Source organism: Nannobrachium achirus (genome assembly GCF_963921795.1).
Source record: "Nannobrachium achirus genome assembly, chromosome: 16".
Lineage (NCBI taxonomy): Eukaryota > Metazoa > Chordata > Actinopteri > Myctophiformes > Myctophidae > Nannobrachium > Nannobrachium achirus.
In genome coordinates this window covers 29939237-29963431 of record NC_137823.1, presented here as the reverse complement: position 1 = coordinate 29963431, position 24195 = coordinate 29939237, and the positions used below count along the sequence as shown (strand labels likewise).

Here is a 24195-nt window from a genome sequence, read left to right as displayed (position 1 = left end):
TATATGGAGACATCTGGTACCCAAAGATATTCACAGATATGGGCTTAATATTGATGACATAAGGGATCTCCATATATGGGCGTAAAAGGGATTTGCTTCCCCTGGCATCACAGGGATCTCCATATATGGGCATAAAATGGATTTGGTTACCCTGGCAACACGGGGATCTCCATATCTCCATATATGGGCATAAAAGGGATTTGGTTCCCCTGGCATCACAGGGATCTCCATATATGGGCATAAAAGGGATTTGGTTCCCCTGACATTACAGTGATGTCAGTGGCTGGTTCTACAGAGGGGATCTCCATTTATGGGCATAAAAGGGAATGTATGTATGATGATGTCAGATATCATAGACGTCATAGGACTTTCACATAACGAATAACTGAGTAAGCATGTAAACCCGTAAAATCTATATTTGGGCATGGCTGATTTATGACCTCATCATGATGACACGAGCAAACACAGCTGAATTGTATAAATGATCAGTGCAGAAACCAACAGAAGTATTTGACCAAGACTCTTCGATTTAAACATCAACAAAGGTGTGACGTTTGTTGATGGTCACAAAGGTTTGACGGACGGATGGACGGACGGACGGACGGCCGGTGGAGGTTTTCATAGTAAACTGCTCCCTGACGGTCGCAACAAAGAAATGACTGACAATTTTATACTTAAAAAAGAACATTGCTCGTGGAAATAGCAGATCTATGCGACACGTTATGAACTTGTAGATCTGCTATTTCCACTACTTTTTGAAAGTGTTTGAAACGATATTAACATTTCTCAACATGGAAACGATTATGACAATTATGCAAAATAATTGCGATTAGACGATTATGTAATAATTGTGACAGCCCTAGGTGTAAGTGATATGTTTTTGTTGTTGATATTTTTTTATAAGATATTTATACAAAAAATGTGCTAGGCAAAGAACGCGACCACTTCCGTACAGAATGGGAGGAAGACAATTTTTATTCCCACACTATTTCCAATCCCAAGTGCGTTTGTCCTATATAGGGTAGCCTATGTAACGCCAGCGTAAATATTCCAGAGCCCCCTCAGGTAAAACATTTTTTTGGGGGTAGATCTTGATGAGCTGGTCATTTTAAAAGTATTTCCCAAGTCAAGTCAAGTAGTTGATCAGATTCAGTTTTATCGTGTTCCAGTTCCAAACCGGGGACCTTCAGTTTACCAGCGGGCCTCCCTACCAATTCAACTATGGCCGCCTCTGTGTGTTTCAGTGTTTGGTGAGTATATTATATTCACTAACAATTCTAAAGTGTTACTACTGTTTCTGGGAGAGTTTGAAATATCCATCAAAGGGATTTCCTGTCCGTGACACGAGGAAGAGTGACTCATGTGACTCAATTTTGTGTGTGTGCGTGCGTGCGTGCGCGTGCGCAGGTCAGGAATTACCATCAATGAGCTCTTCTTTTAGCTTTGAGAGTTCCTTCCTCATTTCATCCAAAATGTCCTGAAAGACAAAACATTATTCATATCATTTTTATTGAAATGAGTTTAAGCTAGACAGCTATCATAGGGTAACTCAGACTAGACTAACCAGAACAGCTCTATTTAACACTTTCAAATGGACTGTCATAGATATGGATTTGCTGCTACCCTACTAGGATTTCTTGACTTCAGTCTGTTGAACCATCGTTGAACTAGCTAATCCCTGCGCTAAAGTTAAGCCTGCCTATGACCTTTAAGAGTGGGGGTCAGAGAGAGAGACAGACAGAAACAGATGACTGACTGAGTAAGCAGTGTTTCCCAAACAGGCTTACACAACCCATTTTGCTTTTACAGGTTGCAAGTAAATATGTTTTTATTTTTTTTAACATTAAACTATTCTATTTTTCAATCGATCTTCTGAAATAAACAAATAAATAAATAAATGTCCAGAGGGGGGGAAAAGCTCAAAAACAGCGAATAGCAACTCTACATGCTAACAATGCGCAATGTGAGTTTGTAGATCGGCAATTTTCACTCATTTTGAAATAGGGCTAAAGTGATTTATTCATCATGTTTTTATACGTTTGGGTCTTGGAGAGCTACAAAATGTCTCTACTGGGTCTCGAGCTGAACCTGTGGTTGTATAGCAGTAGCAGCAGCAGCCAGGGTGCCACCACCCCTCTCCCACTACTGTACTCAACTGTTGCATTGTCAGATAGGAGGGCTCTGAGAGACTATCCACTTATCTAGCAGACTCATTCATGCACCTCAGAGGGAGGAGCTGCTTCGGAGCAGGACATAGTCATTGGGCACACCCTCGCTCTGGTAAATTGAAATTAACGTGTCCATCAATATCCTTGAGCAGTACGCATGCCCAGTGATAGCTGCAATGGCTTTTGAGTGCCTTGATGATGACATGTAAAAGCAAAGCATTTCAAAAGGGTTTCTGATTGTGCCAGTCCCCAGGACTTGTGTGGTGTTCAGGTTTTGTGTCCATCTCAACGGAGAAAGGTAATTGCAACTACAGCCGAACTACAATAAAGTGCAGTGTCTGCTTCTACAGCTCTACCCGACGCCAGGGTCTACAATTTTCACTGAGAAGTAGTATGACCACATCCAGCCACAGTGTTAGTTATATTTACATACATTTTATTCATTAACCACTCAAGACCTATTTTATATTTTGTTGTTCAACATTGTTGCACACCGGAAATGGCACATCTACAAGCAAGCCGTATTGTGAGCTTGTAAATGTGTTTTTGAAAAGATTTGCCTATAATGCCATGTCCAGGGTAGTCCCAGATTTAAATGAAAGGAGCTGGATATAGCCGTCCCTGACATAGAAACAAGTTGTTTGACAGAAACATCAGGTACGCTCACCTGTTTCAATCTGTCGTAGTCAACTGCTTCTGTTGGCACACCGTTGGCACTTAGGGATCCGGTGGGTGTGGGAGTGGATTTAGGTCTGAAGGAGAAGAGACATAAAAACAGATGAACTCTGCTGAGAGAGAACGACTATAATTATAGGAATAAAGAGCAATTATAGTGGCCATTATCTTGACTTTGTTTGTCACATCAAGGCATTTTTCATTAGCAAGGTCAAGTAATACCACTTGACCATTGTCCAAATGTTGGCACGTTTGGACAAACTGTGCAAAAACTCCTGTAACGTATTGATATTTAAATGTATTAATGCATCTACCATTGTTACATCACATGGTTATAACAAATGTCAGCTTCAGAACATGAGTAAATTAAAAAGCTATATCATCAGCATTCTCTAGTTGTAGATGATCAAGTGGTCAAAAAGACAGGCAATACACTGTTGTCATGTTGTGGATGCAAAGTGTTGACCTCAATGTTTGATTCAGGATCAGTTCAGGACACAACAAAAGGCTGCCAAGTCTGCAGTGCATAACACAGATTCTGGCTAAAGCATGCAAACACAACTGTGGGAATCAAATGTGCACACTTACAGTCGTGCATGCAACCACATGCACACACAAGCACACGCAGTTGGCGGCTATGAGCTGACGTACTGTATGTTGCCAACAAGCAAATCAACAGCATAAAGAGCGAGCCAGAGATCTCACATCCTGCTGACAATTCTTTCCTACACTAAGGACTAAACAATCTCTATTTCTCTCCTTCAACCAAACAGCACAACACCTGATCTACATGACAACGAATATCCAGCTGATATGAAAATGAAGTCCCCAAACAAGTGACACTTTCTGGACACAAGTTAATGGCATTAAGACACTGTTCCGTGTTTGAAAAAGACTACAAAGTTAAGGCCAATGCAGCACAGTGAGTTCATGTGGTGCGTAGTCTTGATTGTGACTTGAACAGATATTAAAGCCTCTTTTAATGAGAGGAAATCAAATGTGACCATCTGTTGCCCCTTCTTTCCTTTCTCTCACTAGCGTGCACACACGCACACGCGCACACGCACACGCACGCACACGCACACACACACACACACACACACACACACACACACACACACACACACACACACACACACACACACAGTAGGGGCCTTATCTGTGACGGCCTGATGGGTCTGTGTTGGCACCGAAATGATAACACTGAGCCAGGACTGTACTGGGCGGGGTCTGCTCTTACACTGTGTGTGTGTGTGTGTGTGTGTGTGTGTGTGTGTGTGTGTGTGTGTGTGTGTGTGTGTGTGTGTGTGTGTGTGCGTGTGTGTGTGTGTGTGTGTGTGTGTGTGTGTGTGTGTGTGTGGGGCTGGGTCAGTATGTGACGCAAATATAAGGAATTCCCTGTTTTCAAACACTAGACTTGACTAGAATTGCCTTGAGAGAGGCTGTAGAATCTATAAATGCAAATCTATAATGCAAATTCTGCTTAAAAGAAATGCCATATATTTTTGTTCCAAATGGAGCAAACATTTTTAGATAAGTAAAGGCTCATTCACCGAGCAGTTCAGGTGAAGTTTTCTAAAGTTTCACCGCAAACCCCGACACATCTTCCTGCTTACTTTCCGACATCACCCCAAGGACCCCATCACCCCATCACCTAAAAAAGTGAGGAGCTACTCACTTCACCCTAGTATGAATGAGCCTTAAAAGGGACAGCCATGGGCAGCCATTCTGGCACCTGAGGACCAGCTCTAGCTCTAAGGTATGTCCCTAACATGCATGTCTTTTTGGTGTGGGAGGACACTGGTGCATGAAGACGGGGGGAACATGCAAACTCCACACAGACTTAAATGACTTGTCAATATGGAGAAAAACAAGGACAAGACAGAGTCATTGCATACTTTTCATTCAAAAATCCCCCAAAACGCCACCAAGACACTTCTAGCACTGCAAACTCAGATACAAAGGGGCTGTTTTTTTGGTTTTGGTTTGTTGTTGTTTTTTTATAAGTAGTATTTATCAAAACTGTCCGGGCCCTTCTCACTACCTGTTGCAGGAATCTGCCCCAATGGGATTTCTCCACGGAGACTCTCGTCTGTGTAAGCAGCAGAGATATTGGTTTCACTTTGGACACTTTGATAAAAAATAAAGAAAGAAATCGAACTTGGCATTCTGCCTTAAGCAAAAGGCTGTGACGAATCCCAACCAGACCTAGATCATTATAACTCTCCTTCTATGGGGTTCTGGAGTTCATGCCTTCTGATGAAGATAAGAGTTATCCACGTGAACCCTAGGGTCCCTATGCTGGGGGCGGACGTTGGAAAACAGCAGATCTACAAGTTCACAACACGTCACGTTTCAACACGTTGTGAGCTTGTAAACATGCCGTTTAAAAAAAAGGATCATAATTATAAACCACTAGGTCACACCGGTCAACACAGTATAATAGAGGAGGAAAAAAAAACCTCTCCGTTATCATTTTCCCAAATAGACAACCCATGTGGAGACAAGCACCAGGTGAAGTAAAAAATATATATATTTCCAGACAGCTTGCTGATTATGAATAAGGGGTCAGCCCTTGTGAGAAACAGACATGTAGCTAAGATTTAATCATGTTAGCCAGCACTGAACGGCCCCTAAAGTAGCAGTGCAACATGCTAAAGCTAGCCAGTGGCAATGCTTCAGAAAACTGTGGTGGTTCTTTTACAACGGCAATTTAGCTAGGCATTGAGCATAATATCGTTGCAGTCAGGTGGAAACCTCCAAAACTGTGTAACTTTTCAGGATTCCAAAGAAATAATAGCATAATAATAGCATAAGATTGGCTATTTTTGTTACTTTTGTGTGACACTGTAATATGACAAAGTAGGGCATTAATTTAGTAAAAAAACATACAAACCTAAAACACAGAGATAAGAGGTTTCTGCCCGACGGCAACGACATGAGATTGGATTTCAAATAATATGTTTTTTGACGGTAAAAGTGACATCATTTGAGGTGATAAAGAAGGAAAGCCTATTGCAGGGTTCCCCAATTAGTTTCCCCAATTTAAGGGCCGAATCATGTCTAGGGTACCAAGCCGAGGGCCACAACATTGCAGGGGGCGACGGCGGCGTTCCCGCTACTCCAGCGACTGCGACAGTTCAGATATCGTCGTTGTCGGGTGAAAATCTTGTATGTCCAAAACCATTGGTTTTGCATTTATCATTTTAAAAATTATTTAAACTAGTGAAAACAGCCGATCTACAAGCACACAACGCCTCGCACCGCGAGGCGTTGTGTGCTTGTAGATCTGCTGTTTTCACTACTTTTGTGCGGCGGCCTTTTATGATTTGCGAAAGAACGTACAAATTTGGAGATACAAGATTTCCTCCCGACAACGACAATATACTAGTGTTGTTGCTGCTCTTATACCACCATTATTACTGGGGTTGGTGTGGGCCAGACAGTAGCCCCCCGCGGGCCATTTGCCGCCTATTGGGGAACCCTGGCCTATTGTGTTCAAGGGTCGTTATTTTGATTTGTCAGAGGAGAAGCAGAGAGCGACTGTACCTTCCGATAACGGGGGATTTGCTGCCGTTCATCGTGTTAGTCCTTTCCCATGGCTTTCTGGGCATGTCTGGGGGGGAAAGGAAATACAAAATAATACATAATGTGTCAGAGAAATAAAAATCCGTCTCCAAGCGTATCTCAGCAGCTCAATGTGTCAGCATGGTGATGAAAAGAAAACAACGGGAGTCAAACACTTATTGTAACATACACATAGAAATGTTTTGCAAACGGATAAAAACATAATGTGAATTTAAGCAATGCTAACATGGATCGATGTCTATCGACATAGGAACAGGGTTCCAACACATTTTTACCAATGAATTTTCAAAACCTTTCCAGAATATTTAACCCAATTTCCAAGACTATATTATAACAATAATTCCGCTCAATAACAAGTCGCTTACTCCTATACGCAATGCCTAAAGACAGGTAGTGTATGCCAGTGGTTCTCAACCTTTTCAGGCCGTGACCTCAGAAATAATCATATTTTAACTGGGGACCCCGGCCCCCTGACGAGCACTAAGTTGAGGAATTTTGTATAACACGGTTCTATTGTGTTGCGAGGCATTGTGAGCATGTAGATCTGCTATTTTCACAATTTCTGCCTCTAATATTTGACAATTTGGTATTAACAAAATCAAAGACAATGCATAGCTATTTTTTCCAGGACCTTCCAGGACCCTTGATCAATTCCAAAACTTTTCCAGTGCTGGAAAAATATTTTTCTAATTTCAAAATATTTCCAGGAATTTCATGACCGTGGGAACCCTGTAGGAAGCATGTTCTTGCCGTTTCCCTTTCTTCTAGTGGTAAAAATGACGTTCCCTCGCTTGTGTTAAAATTCAAAGTGCTACTGAAGACTCACTCACCTGGTGTGCTACAGGCTGACACAGGCTGACGCGGAGTTGTGTTTACATCGCCGTCCTCCTATTGGACAGAAACAGATGTTGTTCATAGGTCAGAGTTCATCGGGTTGGGTTGGACCACAAATCAGACAGTCGGATCACTGAAGTGAAAAGCAATAGCGGTGGTGCAAGAAGTACTCCGAATTGTTTTACGTAAGTGAAAGAAGCAATACCACAAAGTACCAAATAAAAAGTGCCAAAAAATTAACCCATGATTTTGTTACCCATTTTTCACCCAGTTCCAAATAATTGCCTAAGCTGTAATCCTGGGCACTCTCCCTCTGCCAAACTGGGGAGAGGGACAAGCGCTGCACTATTCCCTCTGCTGGTATCCTGTTTTTACAATAACGAGTCATTTACTATGGGGAAAACAATGTATAATAATAATAATATTCGAATATATTCAATATGCAGGCCATTCTTTAAGACCAATATTCAAATGTAGTTTCTGAGGAATGTTAACAGCCCTACTGGACAATGTGGGTACAATATCGTCGTTGTCGGGTGGAAACCGTGTATGTCCAAAACCGTTCGTTTTGTATTTATCATTTAAAAAAATTACTAAATTAATGAAAACAGCCGTTCTACAAGCACACAACGCCTCGCACCGCGAGGCGTTCTGTGCTTGTAGATCTGCTGTTTTCACTACTTTTGTGCGACGGCCTTGTATGGTGAAGCAGGGCTTTACTAAAAAACATACCAATTTGAAACTTGTGACGATATGCTAACCAAACCAGAGAAAACAGAAATAAAGACTATTGTGCACACACAGCTGGACTGTTGAGTGATTACCGAGCAAGGGGATAGTGAAGGAATTCCACAAGTAGATAAAAAGCAGATGTAGATATGAGAGCCCTGTTTACTCTTGGTACTCACTGATCTCTGTTCGGGTTCAGGCGACGAGCCCTTCTCAGCAATTCTTCTCCTGCAAAACCACACAATGCAAACATTAAAAGTATTAAACAACTAACGGTAATAAAGAGATTATGGCCTGTATCTGGTCAAGGTGCTGCAGGCAGCCAGCAAAAAAGTAATAACAAGATTATGGTATAAAAGTGACCCTACAACTTGTGAGCAGTGGCTGTGCATTGCGGAGGATATGTGATGGAGAGATTTACACATAAACTCAGGAAACAAGAAGAACTGTTTCACCACAAAGGAGTAATATGGACTGAAATGTGATAATCAAAATGATGTAAAAATATTGACCCTGTTGACAAGCTGCAAATAAAAATTAAGTTAAAAAATAAAAATAAAAAAATGCACAGTGTAATGTGAAAGAGAAAGATTGGTTTAATTTTCACATGGTGTCACCATGTAAAACATTAAATAAACAGTAAATATTTTGTCAAGCTAAGAGGAATGATGTGTACTTGTTTTGACAGAACCAGCCATGTCAAATTGTGTTAGATGAGACCTGTCACTTCCATCATTGTTGCTGTCAGACAGAAACAGTGTATGTAAGAGTGGAAAATAGTGATATTTTCACTATTTTAAAACGTCTTCAAGATAATAATAAAAAGGGAACGGTTTTGGGCAAGGTTTCCACCTGACAGCAACGCCATCATTTTCTTTTGGTACCACTGTAACAGACCCAGGCGACGTAAAGCAACAGGATTCATTTGGAATAGATGAAAAAGCATACAGTATGGGGAGCGGTTTCATCACTGTGATCAAATATATGGAACCAGATCAACATAATATGCCTGTCTGCACATCTTTGGATGAAGAAAACACATGAAAATGAGTTTAATACATGGTGTGTTTCTACCTTCTGGCCAGTAGGGCGCTCATCTCCTCCATCAAACCCCCTCCTCCGGGTAGAGGGCCGTTGCCCCGCGCCTCAGGTTTGGCCCCTCCTGTCAGGGCTGCAGCCAGAGCTGCTGCAGCATCATCACTCTGCACGCACACACACACACACACACACACAAACACACACACACACAGTTCTCCAGTCATATTTGATGTTTAAGTAGAACAGAAGAGGAAAAGGCCTTCTCTGCCCGGACGGCTGGTGTAGTGGTCCAGGCGCCAGGGCTCCAGTGTGGCCTGGAAGTGCATCACAGTTTTCGTTCCTGTTCCCGACGATCTTTGATGCATGTCTCTCCCCATCGCTCTCTACCCGTTTCCTGTCTGTCTCTACTGAGAAACTATAAATAAATGCCATAAAACCCCCCCAAAAAATATAAATATAAAAAAAAGGGAGCATTTTCTTCTCTTTTTTTCACGTTATTTATTCAGGATTCTCTTGTCTTTATTCATAGTTTCACAGTGTAGATAGAGAGGACAGGAACCAGGGAGAGAGAGCCAGGGAGTGACATTCAACAAGGGTCCGCCGAGCTCAGGAATCAAACCCGGTACACACTATCAGAGCCAAGGTGGTACACGCCTTAAACACTATCGGCACACCGACATTGCACTTTCTACCTTTACAGCCAATTGCATTGATTGTTGCAAGAGGCTGTTGATTGATTACAAACGTAATGTTCAATTTCAAACGCGTTAATACAACTAGAACTGCACTCTGTCGAGGTGCCGACTTGCATCTTGTGCATAAGTAGGCCATGTATGGCTTACTTGTGCGCCAGCAGAGCACACCATGAGGGGGCGCTCACCACTGCCATCACCACTTGCGCCAGGAATGCTGGTCCCTCATTGGCTGTTAATGATAGATAACATTGCCAGAAATGCTGGTCCCTGATTGGGCTACAGACAAACAAAGAAGGACACCGACATACATACATACCCAGCCGATGGCAGTTCTTGCGCGCTCTGCTGGCGCAAGTTACCATATTAATTATAATGTTGTGGCTCCTGAACCCAATTTTGTCAAAATGTTTGAGACAAAGCTGTATATATGAACTTTGTGTCGTTTTAGGGCATTCACAAATAGTGATTTTTACTATTCGAATTATTCGACCTCAAAGTATTCGAATAGTCGAATATTCGACAGGACTGGCCAAACTGTCAAATATTAAATAAGCAAGAGGCGAACATTGTGAAAATAGCCGATCAAGCCGAAACTATATTTATCTGCGGAACCGAGTCACATTAAATGTAATACCTACAATTCCAAGTGCTTGTCAGGGTGGGGGTCCCCAGTTCAAATATGTTTATTTTGGGGGTCACGGCCTAAAAAGGTTTGAGAACCCCTGGTATAGAGCATTAACAAATGTATCCACCAGGGGCATTGACAACTCATTCTTATGACTTCCCATCTAGCCAAGCTTTATAAACTATATATTTTTTAAAGAGAGAGAAAAAAAGGCGAATATTTGACTCCGGTGAACAACGTCGAATAGTGACTTTGATATTCGAATATTCGGTGAATGCCCTAGTATGTTTACAATCATCATTTGGAAAAAGGTCAATCAACCAACCAACCAACCAAACCAATGGAATTGCTCACCCGTGGCACTTTACGCAGCTTGGCTCCGGCCAGGGCGGCGGCCAGGCCCGCTCCCGGGCGGTCCTCCACCGGGGAGAAGAGGCCGGCGGGAAGAGGAGGGGCCGGGGGCGCGGGGGGAACTCCGGGAGGCGGCGGGGGCCCGGGCGGAGGAGGAGGTTGGGCCGCCGCAGCGCCGCCGCCGAAACCACCACCGGCCAGCGTGGGGGGCAGCGGGGGAGGGGGAGGAGGAGGAGGGGGAGGGGGGTGGCCAGCCGGGACGCTGCTGCTAGGGGGAGTCGGGGGAGTGGCCGGCGCGGCGGTGGCTGTCGGCGGCACGGAGGACGAGGAGGTCACAGTGGAGCAGGGTGGCAGAGGGGGCGCTGGGGGAGGGGTGGGAGCGCTCAGCCCCTGCAGCGTCTGTACCGACTCTGTTGGCGCTGCTGGGGGGATGCAAGGAGGAGGAGGAGAATAAACACATTAGTTCAGGGGTCTTCAACCTTTTCAGGCCAAGGACCCCTTAGTTGAGAGACATGATGAAGCAGGGACCCCCACAACCTGTTCATAGATTCCATGTAGTTTTCAGCAGTGTATTTTGGATTCATGTCAATTTGTGTTTTCAGATATTTAACCACTTGAACCCTCGATACTAAATAATAAACTTTCACTCTGTACTTAATCTGGGGGGAATCTCGCTTTTGCGAACGCCCATCATTTCGACCGGAGGGTTAGCGACTCACTCCACGGAGGTTAAGGTTAGGGTGAGGGTTAGAGTCGGGTGTCGAAAAGATGAGATGTAGTAACAGCGACACGCTCCCCTTAATCTGCTCTTTTTCCCCCCTCTACACCAAAGCTCTTTGCCGAAAATAGCAGATCTACAAGCTCACAACGCCTCACAGTGCGAGGCGTTGTGAGCTTGTAGATCTGCTATTTTTGGCTAAAGTTTTGTCTAAAGAATATGGATGCTAGGGTTCAAATGGTTCATATAAAAAAGAAGAAAAAAAGTGTTTGAGATTCTTTGTTTATGGTTTTGGAACTTTGAGCTCGGATGAACAATGTAAGGCCGGTTTCATGGATTACATGGATTACAACCCTAGACTCAGGCTTCATGGTCCAATGCAAATCTGCCATTGGAGGAAAAAAAGCTGGATTTTTAAGCTAGGATTTGGCTTAACCTGCGTGTCTGTGAAACCAGTTCAGTTCCATCTGTAGACAAATAACTCAAGATCCCTATTCTCTTCTATTGAGTTTTAATTTTATTTAACAAAATATGTACGTATCTTATCCGACTTGCCTAAATAAATAAACACATAGTGTTTTATATACAGTACATAAATAACCTATATGTTCCAATGCAGTGTTTTTACATTGACCATAATGCCAAGCAATAGTAGCGTATCCATAGCAGTATCCAGTGTCATGTAGCATTAAAAGGTGCTGTAATTTTGTGGTTAAAACAAGTATTTTGTTAAGAAGTTAAAGCTTTATATTCTGATGCTAGAGTGTCATTAGCAGGGGTTCTCCCCAGGGGAGAGAACACGTTTATCAGTTTCAGTTGTATAGTGTTCCAGCTTCATCACGTCCAATTTCACTTAGATCATTTTGTATTCTGTTAGGGCACCCGCTCACGACTGGATCAAATTGGTATTCAAACCTGAAAATGAATTTTCTGTTTACTTCAGAGCTCGAGAGATGGAGAGATCCCCATAACCGAACAAATAGTAGATAGCAATGACTAATATCTGAATATAGAGCTGTTTAACACTTATTCTAACAACATCCACTGAAACAAAATCGCACCACCTTTAAAGGAGGTGTAGGTTATGTTTCTGTTAGAATAAGTGCTCTATTCTGGTGGAGACATTACTATGGAAAATAACACATGGACCAGGCATGTACTGTAACAGCACAGCATATGTAGGCCTATGAAAGCATGCCACGTCAATGCAATGATCATTTTCTCATCCAACATGCAGTATTAGTGAGTAGTAGCAGTGACCTGGTTGTTGGAATGTATTCATTCCATTAGCCGTAAAGGAAACAAAGCACCAACATACAGAGAAGCAGTCAGCACATGTGAACGAGAACACACACACACACACACACACACACACACACACACACACACACACACACACACACACACACACACACACACACACACACACACACACACACACACACACACACACACACACACACACACACACGCGTATGGCATGACAAAACTTTAGCGGATGGACATACACATACTGTACATAAAAAGCAAAGACAATCAACACAGGAATCTCCTAGAATGTCACTATTGGCAATAAGGATAACTTATTTTATTCTGCAGCTATAATTAATATTGTATCATTATATTGCTCCTAATAATTGGCTTGCTCTAGCTTCTAAGTTCTAAGAGACCTAATTTTGTAATCAATAACGTGGCCAATTGGTAGAATTTGGTCAACGAAAGCTTCTCATTGACCTAATGTTATAATCAATCATGTTACTCAATGGTGGAATGTGATTAATGAAAGGGGCCCGCGGTATCCCGTCCAACCAATCAGTGTGAGGAAATCAGGGATCAAAGTTCATTAGAACACGCCCTCTAGCTACTAATACGTAGCGAGAAGGGGTAAGGGCTAAAGGCCAGTGGAACGCGTCGCTGGTGGATTTGCATATAAAATAATAGACTATGTTTGCTTTGTCTAAAGGAGCAGATTATTCTCTTTCATTTCATCAATATATATATATATGAAGTCATCCATAAAAACAGTGCTATTCACATCTACATGACTGCACATATAAGCATTTTTTTAAACAGAATGACAGCTTCCCATCATCAATATAATATCACAGATCACAATGTGCTTACTAAAAGGGCAGCTTTTAAGATTTTGAAACTGACTTGAATATGGAAGATGGTGGACTACAATGTGAAGTTAGAAGCCAATTCATTTCTAAAACATCTTTGGTCGTGTTCAATGGGGGAAGCACGTATTGATTGCCAGCAACTAAGGTCAAATGAAGGCTTCGGAGTTTAGTGTGTTTCTCTACAAAGACGGTCACAAGTTGGGGGCTGACACAAAGAGCAACACTGTGGAAATGAATACTGTATAGACTTCAGTGAATGGCGTAATCAGAGAAGCATTATTTACAATGATGTAGTTCTGCAAAACTAATTTTGCACCTTTACCGTGGATTTGAAGTGGTACAACCCATTTAGACCTGGAACGCATTATTACTTTAACCATTATTTGATGCTTTAACTATTGAAAAATAGCAGATATACTGTACAAGCTCATACAAGCTGCGAGCTTGTAGATCTGCAATTTTTGAAAAATAGTGAAAATCTGTGTCTTCAAAATCCTTCTTCTAAAATCTAAATGGTTCTCAAACCTTTTCATTAAGGACCCCCAAAATTACATGTATTTGGCCGTGGACCCCCATCTCAAAATATGTTGTTCCAGGGACCCCCTGAGAAGCAAATATTTAAGTTACAAATGTTCACTTTTAAAAAGATATATTCAAAGATCATGTGAAAATATCTCATAATCTACAAGCTCACAGCTGTGAGCTTGTATGTATGCTACTGTATTTTTCAATAGCTTAATATAGCTTAGTATAAAATAATTCCAGGTCATAATGGGTTTCAAAGAAATGTGACAGTGAGTTGCAGCATGTGCTACTATAGCAGGTCATCAGCACATCCTTACAAAGGTGAGTAAACACTGAAGACATGCCATGCTGATAAAGACCAAAAACAACTCAAATCCAACGAGTCATCAGGCAGAAGGAGGAAGCACATGGACAGGAGTTAGATGGGCTTATGACCAACACATGGAAGCAACTGGAAGACCACTGGCGCAATTCTAGGCCATGTTGTCACACTTACGTCTACAGGCTACAGTATTGATACAAACAGAACAGATGCCATACAAGCCAACACAGACATGACAGAAGCTGAATTTGATGCCAAGAGTTGCGCCCAAACCAGGTGAGTAGGCAAAGTCACCTAAGAGAAATCAGATTCAGAGTCAACTTATAAACGGCAAGAGAAAGAAGGCAAAATAGTCCTGAGGTTCTGAGGTCGGAGCCTCTGTGGGTGACTTCGCCTTCTATCGGACCCAGACAAGTAGTATGAAAGCGCACCCAAACCTGCTCCCTAGGCCCCCGTGTTAGTTGGTGAGTCGAGTCAGTAGAGAAAGTTAGTGCGAGAGACAAGACATAGGGAGAGAGAGGGCGTGAGAGAAAGGGAGGCAGAGAGCGAGAGAATAAGGGAGGAGAGAAAAGAAGAGCAGAGAGAGGAGCTGAAGGACCACAGAGAAGCGGAGACAGCGGTCTGGAGGACGAGGCCTTACCCTGGGGCTGAGAGGAGGAGAAGCCCCCGTGAGGAGGTGAGTGGGCCTCTGGGCCCGGCGTTGTCTCTGGCTCTCCCAGGCCCAGGGGAAGAGAGAGGTGCTCCGCCGAGGCGACAGCAGGGGGCGCTGTGGAGGGAGAGGGCACACCAGGAGCCTGGGATGAGGAAGGGGGAGACGAGACGTAGGAGGAGGAGGAGGGGGGGAAGGGGGCCATGGCGGGGTAAGGCAGGGGAGGCGGGGTGGGCGGGGGAGGCGGGGTGGGGCAGGCGACCGAGCCCAGCGGGGTGTGGCTGTGCGGGATGGTGACCGGAGACGGGGCGGGGAACATGGGCGGGCCGTTGTGGGAGGGCGAGGGGGGCTTCTGGGTGAGCGGGGAAGGGGCCGGGATGGGGATGAGCGGCCGGGGGCCGGCGGCCTTGCCTGGGGGGCTGCTGATCATGACGGGCGGCGAGGGGGGCAGGGGGGTGAAGTTGCACGCCGACCACACCACGGACTTGGACGGAGGCTGGGGGGCGGAGGGAGGAGGGGCCGGGGCAGGGGCCTGGGCCTGGGGCAGGGCCGGCTGCCGGCGCGGGACGGTGGCGTAGTGGGGCAGCACGGGGTGGAAGGCGGAGCCGAGCGAGGTGGCGAACCGGGAGGCGGAGTGTCTGAGAGGCGGGGTCGGGGGCGTGGTGGAGGAGGGCGAGGCCGCGCCGGGGGTCGGGTACGGCGACGCGGGCGTCGTGGAGGACGTCCTGCTGTACTCGGCGGGTTGGGGAGTGCACAGGGTGCTTTCAAAGGCTGGAGATGATGCAACACCCCCAGTGTGAAAGGACAGAACAGGGTAAAGGACAAGACAGGACAGAAGGGCAAGGAAGGAGAGAAGAGATGGAAGCAAAAGGAAGGAAGGAAGGAAGAAAGAAAGAAAGAAAGAAAGAAAGAAAGAAAGAAAGAAAGAAAGAAAGGGAGGGAGGGAGGGGAAAAAGTAAAAGAGTAAGGTAGAAAGAAAGAGAGCGAGAGAGATAGAATGAAGGAAGCAGCCATCGTGCACACAGAGGGAAAAGACAACAGGTCAGGACAGAGAGAAGGAGGGAGGGAAAGGGGAAAAGAGAGAAGAAGGGGTAGATGAAGCAGGAAAAAACCAGCACAGACCCAAACCTACAGTAGACTTTCACTTCCTGGTTGTTGGGTTGAGACGGTGCTACTTCATTAGCAGACAATGGTTAGCATTCGTGGACACAGAGCCAGAGGCAGACATATTATTTTGAATATTGAACACATCGAGAAGGGCGAAACATAATGCATCTGGCCTGCAGTGCAATGCCTGAGGAAGAGCATTAGGAGGCGCTAATAGTCAGGGTCATGGCGAGGTTACCATAAATAACACGCCCCTCAAATTACACCGTGGTTGCCCTCTATATCCCTGCAATATTAAAACAACATTGTCCACAGTACACAGTGTTTCCTCTACATTCAATCAGTGGAGGATCACCTCTAAATGGGAAAACTGAAATTTGAGCTTCAAGTTCGGGCTAAATACAATAAAAAAAAATACGATTTATAAAAAATGTTTTGTCCCAACATTTGCACTAATTGAACCAAAAATATGGACAAAAAATAGGAGCAAGCGTGAAATCAATGATACAATTTCATAGCGGAAACACTGACATGCATCCACAAGTACTGCATCGACTCAGACAGCTCTATCCATGCTTCAAAATGACACACACACATTGCTACCACCTAGCAGGCAGTGGGCGGACAAACGTCTAATCTATGCTGTTAAAGTAAGCGAGCAAAAACCCTTTCCCTCCCTAGTAGATAACTGGCATCACAGTGTTCTAAAGCAAGGCATTTGATGACTCCACCACCATGGCTTGCCAACTTGGACAGCGAGCAAGCAGCCTGCCGGCACGTCTGCCTTGTCGAGTGAACCAAAACGAGCGCTCCCCACAAAACATCGGTTAGTAGCCGGGACCCACAAGCCCAAAAGCTCAAGCAATAGGGTAGGACCTGTGATTTTCTGCCGTACTTTTTATTTCTGTTTTATCTATTAGTTTGGTCATTAAGGTCCACAGAATGAGAGGCCTGCTCTGCCGCAAACATCGCGAAAAAAGGTTATGGCCATTTGTATATTCACTGTCCCATTGACTCCACTAGAAATATTACAAAAACAAAATAAATCTGCTTTAAGTAGCATGTGAGGGGTCAAACTAGGGGTTCTTCATGATTCTGAATCCATTTCAAGCATTTGTTTTGCATGAAAAACATTCCTTGGGTTACCTTTCGGCAGCCCAAAACTGTGAAAAGTGGAAAACAAGTGATGACTCATCACTATTCACAATTTCGGGGGGCCGTAATCTAGCCCAAGGAATGTATTTCATGCAAATGGATTCAGAATCATGAAGAACCCCTAGTTTGACCCCTCACATGCAAATTAAAGCAGACTTTTTTTCTTTTTTTTTATATTTCTAGTGAAGTCAATGGGACAAATGCTTGCAATGGATTCAGAATCATGAAGAACCCCTAGTTTGACCCCTCACATGCAAATTAAAGCAGACTTTTTTTCTTTTTTTTAATATTTCTAGTGAAGTCAATGGGACAGTGAATATACAAATGGCCATACATTTTTTTCGCGATGTTTCCGGCAGAGCAGGCCTCTCATTCTGTGGACCTTAATGACCAAACTAATAGATAAAACAGAAATAAAAAGTACGGCAGAAAATCACATGTCCCCTCCCATTTTGGTGACTGGGTCCCCGGCTATAGGCAATGACATATAGGCCTACACACAACGAGGGAGAGGCACATAGGGCCCTGGGAACGTAATGTAGGGATGACCTGGGACAACAAACTCTCAACTCACCCAAGAAGCAAAAATGCTCTCCTACCCATCACCATTCTGTGGCAACACATGTATGCCTCTAGGGTTCAAAGATCAGAGTCTTCTCTCCTAAGTCTCCATGCAGTGAAATCCTCAATGTTCATTTATACCTTTGAATACGCTTAAGAGTTATATTAACACTGAGGATTTTACTGTACACGGCAAGCATCTCATCGTTCTTACTGTCCTGTGAACAAAATTACTGGAGTACTTTCTATTGTCCCAAACCAAATAAATACACATCTCTACATTAAAATGTGATAAGGGCTCATGTTGCAGCTAAGGTAGTGAATATTTAATGGGCTTTTAGGCTCTGTTGATAAGCTGGCTGATATGTTTCACTTTGAAACTTTACTTGTGGGTGCCTGGTGGCTCAGCCAGTCAGTGCACAGGACATACTGTACTGTATGCCCTGTGTGAGTGTGAACACCCAGGTTCAACTCTCTCTCTCTCTCTCTCTGCCCTTGGTTTCTTGTCTGTCTACAGCACTGGTTCCAGGCAGCACTGGTTTCCGCGACGCATTGTGAGCTTGTAGATCTGCTGTTTTCACTAGTTTGGGTCCCGGGCAAACATCTAATGTCTCTTTTGGGTCTCGAGTTGAAAGGTTTGGCAACCACTGAAGCAAAAATAATTATTAAAAATAGAAATCTGACTTCTGTTATTTGCATCGTCACCCTACCTACAATAACCAACTATTAGTTGTATTACATGCAGCCATCACTTCTATGGAAAAGGGTCCATTGGTTACTGAACAGATGACCTTTGTTGTCATTAGGGTCAGGAGGTCAGTGTGAGTTCAGTTACAATGGTAATGGTATTTTGACATGCTAAAGGACAAAGTAAGGGCAATAGAGGCCTTTCACAGAACGCTGAGAATGCACATTTAACTTCCACAGTCACCTTCTGTGCAAGGCCTCTATTGCCCCCTCTACTTTCTTTTATTATGTGGCCATGCTAGCAGGTAGCTCCGGTCCAATGACCTTTGTTGTATTGAGTTGCATGTCTAGCCTAGCATAAACAGGGTGATGTAACGCCAGGGACCTGCCATATGGTTTCTGTGGGGGGCTAAAGATGCTAATCCTCTGTCCTCCTTCTGTCCCGCTGAGCTCTGAACCGTTTCCTGGTCCATCTCCAAGTCTCCTCTTCCCTGGCTTTCTCTTCCAGTCTTTTGCCTCTTTCGAGCTGCTGGCTTGTTCCACGCTCATCACGGTGCATTTAACGTTTATCACCATGAACTACTTCCACACACACAGACACAGAGTGAGAGTGTACAAATTGAACCAAATAGACCTTTTACAGGACTGTAACTCTGACAGTGTACCAATGGAATCAAATGGACCTGCAAGGGTCCATTTGGTTTCATTTGTACACTCTCATAGTTACAGTCCTTTAAGGCAGTGGTTCTCAACCTTTTCAGGACGCGACCCCCAAAATAATCATAATCATTTGAACTGGGGAACCCCCACCCTGACGAGCACTTGGAGTTGTAAGATTTGAGGCATTACATTTTGTATAAACCGGTTCTATTGTGAAAATAGCAGGCGTTGCGAGGCGTTGTGAGCATGTGGATCGGCTATTATCACAATTTCTGCCTCTAATATTTGACAATATGGCCAATGTTAATCTATTCTACAGGTATAAAAAGGGTCTTAAATTGTCACTTTGGAAATGGTGTAGATACCCTCTATATGCTTATACTGTATGTTGGTTTGTTAACTGTTAAGTGAGAAAACAATGTTTCACATAAATCATCCGGGGACCCCCCTAAATAATTTGGTCCCGAGAACCACTGCTTTAAGGGTCCATTTGGAACCCTCTCAAGGAACTGTGAGGGTCTCTGAACCACCACTTCGAGAAACAACTGTTCTTCTTAAGTCATCTTCAGTTTACTACTCTCGCACTACAGTTACATAACGCTCTTTCAACCAGTCGTCCCTAATTTTGATCATTATAGCCGAAACGTATCACAAACAGCTAAAACAGCCAAGCTTGTAAATCGGCTATGTTTGCTATTTCGTCGTACTACAAAGTACAGGCAGGGCTTAAATAGTTCATTCAACTCTATAACTTTCCTATAGTCCTGCCAAATGACCCCCCCCCCCCACACACACACACACACACCTTTTCCGACCTCATTCATTCTCTGTATTTCTACGCCTCTCCTTCTTCCTTCCTCCCGTCTTTACATTCTTTCAACCTTTGTCTTTCTCTCTTTTTTCCCCTTCTCCTCCTTTCCTTCCTTCATCCCTAACTTCTGGCCCCCTTTCACATTCTCACCTACCTTCCTCATGTTTTCTTTCCTCTCGTTCTCATGCCAGCTCTTTCTCTACCCCCTGCCGTCTCTGATCACGTGACCAAGACCCCCAGCTTTGCTCTGCCACCCGAGGATAATCAACACATGACCGGAGCACACTGACTGACTGACTGACTGACTGACTGACTGACTGACTGACTGACTGACTGACTGACTGACTGATGCTACATTGGACTGAGCACACGGATGCATGCGCTCTACACACCACCGCACATGAGCATTAAAAAAATCCCCCCAATAATAGCAGATCTAAAAGCTCACAGCTTGTAGATCCTCCTCTGTGGGCAGCACTCGGCTGGGTTAAGCTGAAACTGAAGTTCCCCCTTGGGATAAGCTAGGTGTGTAAAAAAAGATTGGCTATTTAGTGTGACCTTTGTGTGACACTGTAGTACTAGTACGGTGCCCACCAAAGTAGGGTATTATTTGACAAAAAAAAAAACAATAAAAGTTGAAATATGGATATACACGATTTCTGCATGACAGTGACACTATGTAGACCAGTGTTGTTTTTGTTGACGAGACGATGACGAAAATGATTTCGTTGACGCCCCTTTTTTTCATGACGATGACGTGACGTTAACGTAACAACCTAAACATATGTCTGACGAAAATATGACGAGACGAATGTGTGTTTTCGTTGACGTAACGAAGACGAGACGAACATCTGGTCTTCGGACGACATTAAATAAACATGCATGAAAGCCAGACAATATTATTGTAGTTGTTTCAATGGAGGAGTAGTGGCCAATCATATGGAACGTTCTAGGACGCATATAGCAACAGGCTCTGTGATTGGCTGGGATGTCGGCATGATTACACACGTGTTGTTTGTTGTCGTCAACTTTTTTCAGAAGTTAGTTGCACACATTACTGCTGGAAATGCTATTACATTTCTATTGGGATATGAAAGCTAATCATCTGATTGAGGAAAGACCTACTGTAGGTCTGCGTCATGCAGCAGCGCCGTCAACATTAATTAATAGATTTGGTCGTCGGAAAAGAAGACACGATATGGATATATTTTACAATCCAGGAAATAATGCAGGCTTACTTACGACGGAGCGGCTGCAATTCCAATCCGGTAAGCTGACGGTCCTTTTAACAAAATGATAGTCCTTACTCCTTTCCCAGTAAACACTAGCTGTCATTTAGCCCAATGGTTATGTTTAGCCCTCATTTGAACCGTCTATCGTCAGTCTGTCTATAGACCGATTGTAGCTGATTACATTTAATCCATTATTCCATACTTGTTGATTAAAAAAACAGCTTTAATATCCACACCTGGTTTTCAAATATTGGACTAAAGTAATTTTAAGAGCCAATTTCACTATATAGTCTAGTTGAGTTGTAGCCGTCATCTGAACGCTTCCATGTAACGATATATCACCGTGTTGGACAAACGTGTGTTAGACCATCTTTTTTTTTAAATACATTTTTATCAAGTTGTTCATTATCGGATGCTAACAGTAAAGTTTGAAATGATTAGATCTCCCGGTTCTACCTCGTAGTTGTAGTTGGATCCACATGAGCAGTTTCCTGGCTAATTAGCGTCTGTCAGACGTCTATTAGTCCTTTTAAAAGGGGTATTAAATAACGCCGTACTAAATGCCTCGGCGCTCGACAGTCGACTAAACTTAAAAAATAAACTCAGATAATGACCCACAAGCTCTCTATAGCAGACCATTGGGTTACATAATTCATTCTGACACCAACAGACACAAACACACAAGACCGGCCACATTCCCACCCCCACCATACGATAATGATTAAATAAAATCGTTTTATAGCTATCCATCAATATAAAGTTATAATGTATAATGCACCGACCCAAAACGAACAGCGGGAGGCGATATCAACTACTTATAGCTGCTGGAACACCTACGGAATCACAAGCTGCCGTGGCCGAGCGGTAGCGCGCAGGTTTCAAGGACAGAGGTTCCCGAGTTCGAACCCCGTCAACTCCCAGTGTCAAGTAATGACTGTGCAAGAAAATCATCACAAATTCGATCAGCTGCGGTGGTTCAGGTAGGATACGGCTCTCAGAACCAAGGAATAGTGATTTTAAATCCTGCTGGCTGCCATCATTTTCACTACATTTTCACTACTTTCAGCGGCCGCTAGGGGCCGCTAAAGGCGTTTAAATGACGGTGATGTATAGCCGGTGAAAAAACTTTAAAATTTAAACTCGTCACAGACCGGATCTAGCTATACGTCCGGTTAGGGCGAAGACGTCATTTGAACGCGATTTAACCCCCAAATTGCTTAGTGGGTTGCCTTGAGTCGATTTGCTTATTGACAAGTTGACAACTGTCCCATCCGTGGTCGCTTTCCTACTAATACTATCGCAACGTTTTCTATAACATCTGGTGCTAAGCTTCAGGCTAATGTTGGCTTTTAAGCAAACGTAAATTAATTGGATTGTTTGTTGCAAACTGTTGATGCAAACTTTGTTTTCGCTGGATCATGGATGTGGAGGTCGCTGTATGCGGAGCTATTATTCCCAAAGGCTAAGTTAGTGACGTAGTGGTTGTTTGTTTCCGGTTAGCGGCCGCCGACGATGCGTATGACCGTGACGTCACATGTAAATCCTTGGAACTCGGGGACGGTTCTCAGTACCGTGTGTGTGTGTGTGTGTGTGTGTGTGTGTGTGTGTGTGTGTGTGTGTGTGTGTGTGTGTGTGTGTGTGTGTGTGTGTGTGTGTGTGTGTGTGTGTGTGTGTGTGTGTGTGTACTCTGTAGTGTGAAAGTGCAAGTGGCCAGTTCAGTGATACCATACCAAAAAAGATGCATAGTATTCTTATATTATATTATTATGATATTGCCTCCTGTGTGAACTGTGCATATAAATAGGATGGGGCAGGTGTAATATAGGTCTACACTTGTTATTAGCCCATATACCGGTACATATTGCTTGAATCATGAATTCAATTGCACCTGTCAACTTTGATTATTTCCAATGTCTATTAAATACTTAATGTATTTATTTAAAGACACATTTTTCTTTTTGACTAAAACTATTGACTAAAACTGGACTAAAACCTTTGTGTGGGTTCGTCGACTAAAACTTGACTAAAACCTTTTGAGTTCTAGTCGACTAAAACTAGACTAAAACTATCAAGGATATAAATGACTAAAATCTGACTAAAACTAATAAGCATTTCGTCAAAAAGACTAAGACTAAGACTAAATCTAAAATGCCCGCCAAAAACAACACTGATGTAGACACTCACACAAACATTATACTGTACTGTAAATTCGGCTCAAACGTGGGGGAGAATGCATTCTACTATGCTGCCACCAAAATGTGGAATGCCCTACCAAAACCCATTCAATATCTCGACTCCCTGCGCAAAGTCCAAACTGACCTAAAATGGCTAGAATGGCTGAACCTAAAATACAATTTAGCATAGGGAAACAGTTAAACTATGCTAAATTGTATTTTATGCTAAAGGCAAGGTGTTTAAGCAGTTAAAGTAATTACTTTAACTGCTTGAACACCTTGCTTTTAGAATAACATCTGACTGTACTACCTGTACTGTCAACACATTTGTGTTAACATTACAGCTCTCCCGCACTGCCTCAACCAAGTAAAATGTATTCGACCAAACAAAAGTCAGAAAAGCCACTGCAGGAAATCAGTGCCACTCTAAACCCAAATGGGAGCCATACCAAACTGAACATCCTTGTTTAACCAAAACACATCCAGTACTACAGTAAAGGTACCTGTCTATGAACCATTAACATCCACAACAGTTCATTGTGATTCATGATCAAACGCATAGACGTTGCACCAGGTGAAGTATTTGGGGTAAACGTTTCAGCAACATTTTTCGTTCAGATACAGTACCATAATCCGTGAACATAACAATATGTCTATTCTGTACACAATGGTAGGATAGAGGGTTGATGCTAACTGCTGCTAGCCAGCTTCTTAGACAACTGAAATGGCCATAGAGTAATTTCCCCCACAGCATAATCTAGTGGAAAA

The 24195-nt window shown here is 43.4% G+C and overlaps 1 protein-coding gene across 1 annotated transcript in view; it reads right to left on the bottom strand.

Annotated features, from left to right (window-relative positions):
• The window catches only part of enah (ENAH actin regulator), a gene marked incomplete at its 5' end in the record, with an annotated part of 124565 nt that overhangs the window by 6269 nt on the left and 94101 nt on the right, over nucleotides 1–24195 (bottom strand). The window contains 9 exons of the mRNA XM_080745324.1: nucleotides 1420–1477; nucleotides 2836–2920; nucleotides 4888–4935; nucleotides 6393–6459; nucleotides 7262–7319; nucleotides 8174–8222; nucleotides 9069–9196; nucleotides 10707–11113; nucleotides 15032–15811. Of these exons, the coding sequence (XP_080601450.1) occupies nucleotides 1420–1477; nucleotides 2836–2920; nucleotides 4888–4935; nucleotides 6393–6459; nucleotides 7262–7319; nucleotides 8174–8222; nucleotides 9069–9196; nucleotides 10707–11113; nucleotides 15032–15811 (1680 nt within the window). The remainder of the gene's footprint in view (nucleotides 1–1419; nucleotides 1478–2835; nucleotides 2921–4887; nucleotides 4936–6392; nucleotides 6460–7261; nucleotides 7320–8173; nucleotides 8223–9068; nucleotides 9197–10706; nucleotides 11114–15031; nucleotides 15812–24195) is intronic.